This window comes from Notechis scutatus, chromosome 4, assembly GCF_049901735.1.
Source record: "Notechis scutatus isolate UNSWTSFEM ecotype Mainland chromosome 4, rNotScu1.2, whole genome shotgun sequence".
Classification (NCBI taxonomy): domain Eukaryota; kingdom Metazoa; phylum Chordata; class Lepidosauria; order Squamata; family Elapidae; genus Notechis; species Notechis scutatus.
Genome location: NC_142012.1, coordinates 23044802 through 23055627, shown reverse-complemented (window position 1 = coordinate 23055627; position 10826 = coordinate 23044802). Strand labels below are relative to the sequence as shown.

Genomic DNA, 10826 nt, shown 5'->3' with positions numbered 1-10826 from the left:
AGAATGAATGTTCAATCCTGCTCCCTATTTCAGTGAAAAACGGGGGGAAAAGCACCCAACCAAATCAACTCAGCTAATCAAGCAACATCCGACTATGCTTGTTTCGTTAAAAAAAACTTGGGTCAGATTTGGAATAATGTATTTGAGTAATGTCACTAATATTAGTCCCAAATCCCTACACTTACAAACTCTATACTTATTTCTCAATGAGGTAAGCATGAAACAGTGGTGGGATTCAAATTGTTTTACCGCCGGTTCGGTGGGCATGGCTTGGTGGGCGTGGCTTGGTGGGGCCTAAGTTGGCGCACAGCTTTCCCCACACCAGCAGCACCAATCAGCTGAGAGGATAAAGAAGAGAAAAGTGCAGGAGCAGGTGGAAAGGGCAGATCGCGCTTTTCTCTTCTTCTTCCTCTCAGCCGATTGTCCCAGGATTTTTTAACTCCTCTCAGCTGATCGTCGGGTTTTTTTTTACTACCAGTTCGGCAGAACCGGTCTGAACCGGTCTGTAGCATACTACCACTGGTATGAAGTTCGGCAGAACCGGTCTGAACCGGTCTGTAGCATACTACCACTGGTATGAAGCCATGAAATAGTGGCATATTAAAGTTACCTCCTGGGTCTTTGAATACTTGTCTTGATAAACACTGAGCACCATGTAATATGATGTGCTCTGACTTAAAATAATCTAGCAGCAGTACAGCTCTAGATTTGGGGAAAAAACAAGACCTAGACCACATGTTTTAAGTAGGGCTACTTATTTACCTTTGTCATAACTGATCATTTGCACATCTTCCTTCTCTGAGACCAGACAATACAAAAATAGAGTTGGCAAGATTAGTAGATGCTGTAATTCATTTCTCTGGAGAAGAAAAATGAATAGGCAGCTACAGTTAGAAAGCGGTGACCAGCAACCAACTCAGCCCTGAATTCATCCCCTCTCCTTTTTTTTTTTTATAAAAGGACTGGTCATGAAACCATGCTTACGTGTTGCTCATCTGTTTCACAAAAGCTGTCCAATTCTGAGCCATTCACAGATTCTTTTTCACACAGGCTATTATAGGAAGAGTCACTGCCACTTCTTTTGTGTCCTGTGGGTTTTGTACTGTTGTCCTCCAGTTGTCGTGAAGAGATAAAAAGGCTGATATTATCAAAGTCACCATCACAGAAATGGATTTCCCCAGGATTTTTTGGTGCCTTGGCTGGTTTATAGGGTTTCAGGAAGGAAGAATAAACGTATCCTTTAAGAACTATATGTAGGGAAGGGGAGGAAAAAAGGCCAAGAGTATCAAAAGGTTGGTTTTTTTATTTTATTGTAAGAACCTTAAACTATTGCAAGTTAAAAGAGAAAAACAGAGAGACATTGCAATCTGAAAACCCAGTGAAAGTTGGAGGAGTCGTGAAAATGCTCCAGATTGCAAACTATACAATCTAATTAACATTATACTATCAATTGTGTTTTGTTTTGTTCCGTTTTGGCAAGTCCTTATCCCATATCAGTATTCAGATAACCTAGGCTTAGTACTTGTGATGCAAACTCTGACATGTTCACTAGACTGGTTAGAATACTTTTCCCAAGTTCTACAAGGCGCTGCCATAGAGTTGGAGAGAAGGATGGGCAAGAACCAGTCATAAATGCTGCATCAGTTTCTATGGATTGCCTTCTGGTTAAGTCATTTCACATATCTCTCAAGTCAGTGACTTCCAGGAAGTAGACGTTCATGAATCTTAAAGTTGCAGGAGATGAGAAATATGGCTCTAGAGCAGGGGTGTCAAACTCGATTGCATTGAGGGCCACATTAGGGTTGTGTTTGACCTAGGGGTGCCAGGGTGGGCATGGCCAAGATGCAGTTGCTCATGTCAGGGGGAGGTACCTGTGATGGTTCAAGTGCTCTGCCAGGGAAAACAGGATCCTGAGCTTTGTTTTCAGCTGTGACGGCCTCCTGCAACTCTCTGCCAGCAAAGACAGAGCTCGGAGGGAGGGGCAAACACAGCCCTTGCAAGCTCCATTTTTGGATGGCAGAGGTACCACAGGCTGGTCCTTTGCAGTTTCCAAGGCGGCCCCCTGGGCCAAACCTAAGTACCCCGTGGGACGGATCCAGCCTCCAGGCCTTGAGTTTGACACCTCTATTCTAGAGAGCTGAATACTTTGAAAAATTCCAAATGCATGTTGAACTGGATTCAGAAGGATTGGAAGATAGTTAAGATGATTTAAATACCTTATTTTGTTTTAATGTATTTAATTGTTAGCCATTCACTTTCACTGGACAGATGGATAGCCCAGACAAACAAGATTATTATTTAAGTCAAAAACCCATAGCCATTTAGGAATATTAATATAGAAATGAAAATAATAAGACTTGAAACAGTGATTAAATGCAAGTGTCCATTAACCCCAGGACACTTCCTATAAGCCAGTGGTGGCTAACCTTTTTGGGCTCCCATGCCAATAATTGCGCACGTGCTTGCATGCTTGTGGTTGCATGCCATCACCCAGAAGACAATGCGTGCGGGTGCCCCATACCTCCTGCGCATGCATGCGCTATCCACGCAACCCACGCTGTGTGCTTCTCTGCATGCATATGCAACCCGCGCAACCCACACTGCATGCTTCTGTGCATAAGTGCGTGACTCCCCTATGCGAGCCATGTGCTTCTACACACGTGCAAGTGTCTCCTGCTCACTGCTGCACCCCTGCACATGCATGCCAGATACCCGACAATCAGCTGGCGGGTGGGCAACATGCACCCATGCGCAGTAGACCTTTTCTGGGCGAGTGCTCACTGCCAGCAGCAATGGCTCTGTGTGCCACTTCTGGCACACGTGCCATAGGTTCGCTATCACAACTATAAGCTATAAAATTCATCTAAAGCCAAGAAGGCAATGTTAAAGGTCAAGTCTCTGCAACTAGGGTACATCTAGGCTCAGGGTCAGGGGTGGGATCCGACAGGATTAACTACCGGTTCGGTGATTTATGAGGTTCAGTGATTTACGAGGTTTGGTGATTTACGATGTGCTACCTTGCACGCTATGCGGGCGTGCCTGTAAATTGTCATCAGCACGCTGCGTGCAGAGAAGCAGCTTTTCAAAAAGCACTTTTTTCCTGCTTTTTAAACTGCAGCTGTGCCTCGCACAGCAGCTGAAGTTGAAAAAGCAGGAAATAAAGGTCAGGTAAGAGTCCGGGCAGGTGGGTGGGCAAAAACATCAGCAGACATAGAACCAGTTCTATGTCTGCTGCTCTTCAGAGCTACCAGTTCTACAGAGGTGGACAGAACCGGTAGAAACCCACCCCTGCTGAGAGTACAATGTGAAGTACTTACTTCCAGTATCAACAAGCCACCTGCTTGTACAGCCAAAAGGATCCTTTTGGTCTATGAGAGCCACCACCTCTCCTTCATAAAGATCAATATCCAACTCCTGTGTGGCATTGCATTTACGCTTGGCTTCGTATAGCAAGTCCACATTGTACATAGAAAGTAGCATCAACCGGTGGACTTCTTTCTGGCGGGGAAATTCAGGCTGGAAACAAAAAGCTGATTGAAAGAACTAATATACCATGGAACAGCATGCTCACTGTTAATTGCAATTTTCTACATAATGTGATTTCAGTCCTGGCCTGGTTTAAAATAAGAAAAGGCTTATTTAGCTTTGATCAATTAGCCAAAGCCAAACTCATGTTCAAAATCACATTATGGTTTAGTCCAATGAATGAATCCAGTCTTATTATTCACATACTTGTGCTGGTTCATATTTTTGAAGCTATAAAATTAATCTTCTACAAAGCATATTACACTTGCCTGCTTCTCTCTTTTTAATACATTCATTCAGTGAATTAATATAAGGCATTTGAACTTATCCCTATCCTAAAGCAGGGGTCCCCAAACTTGGCAACTTTAAGACTTGTGGGCTTCAACTCCCAGAATTCCTCAGCCAGCATAGCTGGGAGTTGAAGCTGGGAGTCCACAAGTCTTAAAGTTGCCAAGTTTGGAAACCTCTGTCCCAAAGTGATTCACATCACAAGGCCATTCTTTAGAAATTAGCTATCCATGATAATATTGTCTTATGCACGGAATGATATACATCAAATTGTAGATATACATCAAACTTAGCTGCTGCTTCCTAAGCATCTGATATTGTTTGCGTGAAGCAGGCCTGGGTGGAAACTGGGATCCAAACATCACCAAAAGCAATGTCTATTTGTTGGAATTGTATCCGCTTCACTGCAGGTTACTCAGTCATCGGCACAGACGTGTCAAATTCACGTCGTCATGGCTGCATCACATGATGTATCGGGACTTTCCCCCCCCCTTTGCTAAACCAGGCATGGGCATGGCCAGCACATGATGCATCCGGCCCACGGGCTGGGAGTTTTGACAGCCCTGGTTTAGCATGTAGGCACTTAGCCATAGTAGATTTTTGGTTTTAGAGTATACCCAAAGGAGATGTCAATATCTCTAGATTGAATATAAAGATGGTGAATCCCTAGCTCACAGGTGTCAAACACACAGTGCAGTGGTGGAATTCAATTTTTTTTTACTACTGATTCTGTGGGCATGGTTTGGTGGGTATGGCTTGGTAGGCATGGTTTGGTAGGCGTGGCTTGGTAGGCATGGTTTGGTAGGCGTGGCTTGGTGGGCATGGCTGTAAAATCTCCATTCCCTCCCCACTCCTGGGAGAAGATTACTACAAAATCCCATTTTGTCCCCACCCCAGTAACCTGCTTTCCAGCTCCGTTCTCCTGTGCAGAACAACAAAAGAAGACCCAGATGATCAGCTGGGACTTGGGAGGCAGAAAATAGATGGAGGCGTAGCCAGTCAGAGGTGGTATTTGCTGGTTCTCCAAACTACTCAAAATTTCCACTACCGGTTCTCCAGAACTAGTCAGAACCTGCTGAATACCACCTCTGTCGCAGCATTACATTGCCGTCACATGACATTTCGTGACATTTTCCCCCTTCGTGGAGCTGGGGTGGGCGTAGCTTGCATGTGATGCATCCGGCCATGCGGGTCACCAGTTTAACACCCCTCCCCTAGCTTGACATAATTACTCAATTTAATGGCAATGCATACCTGGAGAGAGACAGGCCTCTTTTTTTCAAAACTCAGTTTTCTTTCAATAAAAGTTACACAGTGGTTTTCCTTGATACAATTCAAATTGTGAACATCTTCAAGAACCCGATCCTGTATTTCACTGATAGTTGGAGAAGATTTCTGCAAATGGTAAAAGAGACCCAAGGTTACCTAATCATTCACCAGCTTCAAGTATGAAGAAGCTTCTACTATGATCTATATCTCTAACACAGATTGCAGTAGACACATATTAACACAATTAACACATTGTTAACTACATGTGTTTACCAGCCATTGTGCAAGCACATTTCCAGGTTTCCAAAATCCTATTGCCTAATGGATGAGTTGTGCTTGCTGTATCTTCCAAAAAGGAGTTAGGGAAAGAACTGATTGTTCATCTGCATATGTTAATTCATTTTAATGTATGCCTTGTGAAAAAAAAAACTTTTTTGAGGCAACAGTGCTGAATCAGAAAACACTGGATAGCAAAAGACCCAGCTGAGAGAATTTAAATGTCATATGCAAGGGATATGCCACTTCCAGATAATGCAATCCGCTCTGCTTATTTAATTGGAACTTAATCACCAAAGGGATGTGCAGAGAATTGCTCTCATAATTTATTATCTCCCGGATTTAAATACGGGTTATATACTGGTATGCACGTTCCCTATAGGAGCACAGTGGTTCATGTGGTTGGAATGCTGGGCAGGAGGTTAGATAGCCTAAATTTGAGACCAAAGGATTGTCATGGTGCAGGGTGGAGCTCTCATCCTTCACTCCAGCTCTCGACAAGGACATGAAAAGGAACCCCAAACTGGCCATGCCCAGGGCAACGTTGATGATACCGGCTAATAGCAATAGCAATAGCAATAGCACTTAGACTTACATACTGCTTTACAGTTCTCGCTAAGCAGTTTATAGAGTCAGCCAACTCTATATTGCCCCCAACAGTTTGGATTCTCATTTTACCCACCTTGAAAGGATGGAAGGTCTGGTGAGATTTGAACTACCAAATTGCAGGTAGCTGGCAGTCAGCAGAAATAGCCTGCAGTACTTCACTCTAACCACTGTGCCACCATGAGCAATCCTTAATCTTTTCAACCTGGACGCACTTCAGTGCTTCTAACTTGATGCTTCTAACTTTCTCTAGAAACAGGGATCAGTAACTCCTGGGCTCCACTTTACACATAACCACCCAACTTCATTTGTGTCCCCTTTTCCAAAGTCATCATTTTGCCACCAAAACAAAACAAAAATTATACACATTTCAGCTTTTGTTTTTTTAAAATGTGAATGGCATGAATGGAGACAAATTGTCAGCTTTGGAAGCCATATTCCATGCTGCCAGATAGCCTGAGAAAGTGGGAGGGGGGTGATTTCAATTAAGTAGCTCTAAATAGACAAAATAAAATTATTTTGTTAGTTCAAGGTCATTTAGTATGGCGCAGGATGAAATAAGGATCTTACTTTTGGACGGATCGTGATTGGGCCATGTGATGTGATGACAACCAAGCGGGGATGGATTTGTAGTTTGGGGAATTGTGGAAAGCCCGAAAACTTTTAGATTCGGGATTTCACAGATGTGACAGGTGCTATTCTAATAAAGGTACTTTTGAGATACATTTGTCTCGGAGTTACTGATTGGAATGGAGATTTGCTAGAATGCTGACACAAGTATCTTCTGAGGAACCATCCATCCCATTTCTACCCTTAACTTCTTTGAACCTTGAGAACTAAAATGTGGTTGTGGAATTAAGGGAGAGATTTAATCAGTGGAAACGAGAGTTATGTGGCATCTCATTTCCATATTACCTTTGAAAAACAATCTCAGAAGCAAAAAATGACCATCCACTTTCTGGTGACATCACTTAGCCTTTCTGTGATGCCTTTGAAAGTGAAAGATGCAGATCCAGTCTAAAAAAAAACACTCCATCCTTATCAACATTTCATCTACCAGCAATGTAATATTACTCTTCAAAAATTTCTCCAATATTGTTTTATTATTCAGTTGGATGAGGGTGAATTTGCTTTTAAATTTTCTTTCAGAGACAAAGGAAACCTTGATGAAATTTTCATGGATGGAATTTGATTTTGTTGCACTTACTCAATGCCCTGTATTCTGTTATCAACCTCCTGTATTTTTACCAATGCAAGAATCTTATCAGTACTGTGGTCTGCAGCCTCCCTGGCTTCCTACCCTTTAGTTTAAACCAAGGATGGCAGCTTTAAGATTTGGGGACTTCAACTCCCAGAATTCCCCAGTCAGCCATGTTGAAGTCCACAAGTCTTAAAGTTGCCAAGATTGGACACATTCCAAATAAACCTCATATATTTATGCTCAGATTGGAAGTGTGTGTAGGCCGGGACACTTTAGAATGATGGAAAATATGTGATAGAAATCACAACATCAATATTAATCCTCTCCTAACTCATTTCCATGCTACCTTTGAAAAAAATTGCAGAGGCGAAAATAACCTTCCATGTTTTGGTGACATCACTAACCATCCCTATCAACATTTCATCTACCAGCAATGTAATACCACTGCTTCAGAATTGTCCCCAGAATTATTTTTTTTATTATTCAATTGGTGAATTTGCTTTTAAAATTTCCATCTAAGACAATCAATTCAGCTCAAAAATTGCCGGTAAAAACGCATTTTAAACTTCAAAGAAGAAAGAACCGCAAACTACTTTCAGCAGGGTGTTGTTACCTCCGGTTTAATGGCTAGCAACTGGGATTCATTGGTTGAAAAGGACTGTGAGGCCGATGACATCATGTCTTTCAGGAGAGTGATGAGACAACATAGGCAACTGGTCACAATTTTCTTTGCTGCTTCATTGAACTGCTGGAGCTCCTCCACCAGCTGTGCATTGAGGGCCTCATATTCTTTCCTGGCCAGGTCAGTATCATCCCCTGAAGCCTTTTGATATAAGCTACTGTAATCCAGAAGTTTGTCATAACGCTTTTGGATGAGCTTCTGGGGACTGAGGAAAAGAGCGTGTAGTGTAGTCAATGGAGTCAACACCAATTTCTCTACTTGATTCAGCTTCATGCATTGGAAGAAGGAAAGACAAAAGATATAATGTATCAGAACAAAGAAAGCAGCATCGTTCATATTCATTAAACAACATTAGCATAACTTTTGATGTAAGTCAGTCCTTATCTCCCATATTTCTAAGTATGTCAGTACACTCAAAACGCCTCCTAGCTGTGGGCTACAGACAGCAGTATGTTAGCAAATAAGGTAGTCTATATCTTGCATATATTAGCCTAAGTAAGTGAAATTGAACTTCGTATTTGTGGCATACTGGCCAGAATACAGGTAGTCCTAAAACTACTACAGTTCATCTAGTGATTGTTCAAGCTTACAACAGCAACTGGAAAAAGTGACTTATGACTGTTTTTCACACTTAAGACTGATGCGGGATCCCCTTGGTCATGTGATTAAAATTTGGATTCTTGGTAACTGACTCATAGTTATGACCGCTGGAGTTTCTCAAGGTCTTGTGGTCACCTTTTGCGAACTTGTTACAAGCAAAGACAATGAGGTTAGGGTTAGGATTCACTTAACAACCCTAACCCTAACTTAAAACTGCAATGATTCACTTAATAACTGTGGCAAGAAGGATCATAAAATAGGTGCGATGATCCAGGGTGGGATACAAAATAAACACAGGCACAAAAACAGGTAAATTCCTTCAACTTGGCTTTAAAGCTCCAAATATCCTTGACTGGAGACAAAAAAACTCCCCCACAAACAGTTGCAAAAAGGAGGAGATGCCATTCAAACTAAAAATACTTATAAATTATAACTAGAAAAACAACACAAACCACACTGAAGCAATTAAGGAAACCAGGCAAGATAAGGGCTTGAAGACGTCCACAGATATTGAAAGATTTATTTATTTATTTGATTTGCCAATTGTTTACAAGATAATAAGTATAAGTGTATACATAGTTGTGAATACATGAAATGGGTACATATAAGAAAAATAAAAGAAGAATAAGAGAAACAATAGGACAGGGACGGTAGGCACGTTGGTGCGCTTATGCACGCCCCTTACATACCTCTTAGGAAAGGGGTGAGGTCAATAGTAGACAGTCTAAGGTTAAAGTTTTTGGGGTTTGGGGAAGAAACTACAGAGTCGGGTAGAGTATTCCAGACATTGACCACTCTATTGCTGAAGTCGTATTTCCTGCAATCAAGTTTGGTGCGGTTAACTTTGAGTTTGTATCTATTGTGTGCTCTTGTGTTGTTATGGTTGAAGCTGAAGTATTCATTGACAGGTAGGACATTGCAATGTATGATTTTGTATACCATGCTTAAGTCAGAACGAAGACGGCGTAATTCAAGGTTTTCTAGTTCTAGAATTTCAAGTCTGGTGGCATAAGGTATTCTACAACGAGTAGAGGAGTGGAGAACTCTTCTTGTGAAATATTTCTGGACTTTCTCAATTGTGCTAATATCAGATACGTAATGTGGGTTCCAGACTGATGAACTGTATTCGAGTATTGGTCTAGCAAATGTTTTGTATGCTCTGGTTAGTAGTGTGATATTACCAGAGAAAAAGCTACGTAGGATTAGGTTAACAACTCTTAATGCCTTTTTGGCTATGTAGTTGCAGTGGGCTCTAGCACTTAGATCATTAGAGGTGAGTATTCCAATACTGGGAAGGACGCCAAACTCAGGTAAGAATGGAAAGACTAGAAATATTTTCATGCTTATTTTCACGCTTTGCTTCCAGCACTGGCTCATGCGCAGTCCTCCTTTTAACCAGTTCTCACAGCTGCAGCCCATGAAGGGGATCAAGGCCCTTTCCTCCCCTGTAGACCATGCCATTCACGATTCTCCCTTATCATCTCCTCCCTGTGTGCCCTAGGATGAAGAGGAGATGGGCCTGGGTCCTCCTCTGACTGCCCAGCCAGCCTGTGCCCTTCCCCAGCCTCCTCCACAACCTCCAGAGCTACACTTCCACTCCCTGTTGACTGTTTCTCCTCTCCCTCAGAGTCAGTTTCCAACAGAGGCATGACAATAGGGCAGAACTCACTTAACATATGTCTCACTTAGCAACATAAATTTTGGGCTCAATTGTGGTTGTAAATTGAGGGCTACCTGTATAACCTAATTGATTGTGGTTGTAAGTTGAGGGCTACCTGTATATCTTAATTGATTAGTGCTACCTTTACAATTAGTGGGGGGAGATACATGTGGCATAGGGGCCATTAAGGTTGGCATTCAACTTTAATCTTGCCTATCTTGCTAAAAAGCATTATGTGAAAGTCTGAACTGAACCCTGGATGGCAGCAGAGATCAATATCTGTGGGATCATATCAGAGGTGGTATTCAGCAGGTTCTGGTAGCGGAAATTTTGAATAGTTTGGAGAACCGTCAAATACCCACCTCTGACTGGAGATTTTACAGTATCCTTCCCCTGCCATGGCCACCAAGCCATGCCCACAGAACCAGTAGTAAAAAAAAATTGAATCCACCACTGGATCATATCATGAAAAGAATATCACATGCAGGATTGTAACTTAAAGCATAAGAGAATTAAATGGCAAAAGGCAAAGGAAGGCAGAAAGGCAGGGAGGGAGGGATGGAGGGATGGAGGGACGGAGGGACGGAGGAAGGAAGGAAGGAAGGAAGGAAGGAAGGAAGGAAGGAAGGAAGGAAGGAAGGAAGGAAGGAAGGAAGGAAGGAAGGAAGGAAGGAAGGAAGGAAGGAAGGAGGAAATGTTCTGTGTACCCAGGAAACAAA

The 10826-nt window shown here is 42.3% G+C and overlaps 1 protein-coding gene across 3 annotated transcripts in view; it reads right to left on the bottom strand.

Moving 5' to 3' along the window:
• Window positions 1-10826, bottom strand: part of ARHGEF38 (Rho guanine nucleotide exchange factor 38) — a 53410-nt gene that overhangs the window by 6805 nt on the left and 35779 nt on the right. For 2 of the 3 annotated variants that reach the window (XM_087962923.1, XM_087962925.1), the window contains 4 exons: window positions 7779-8114; window positions 5068-5208; window positions 3318-3516; window positions 985-1247 (listed from right to left, as the gene is read on the bottom strand). In XM_087962923.1, the coding sequence (XP_087819049.1) occupies window positions 985-1247; window positions 3318-3516; window positions 5068-5208; window positions 7779-8114 (939 nt within the window). The remainder of the gene's footprint in view (window positions 1-984; window positions 1248-3317; window positions 3517-5067; window positions 5209-7778; window positions 8115-10826) is intronic. The other variant, XM_087962924.1, reaches the window with a different exon arrangement.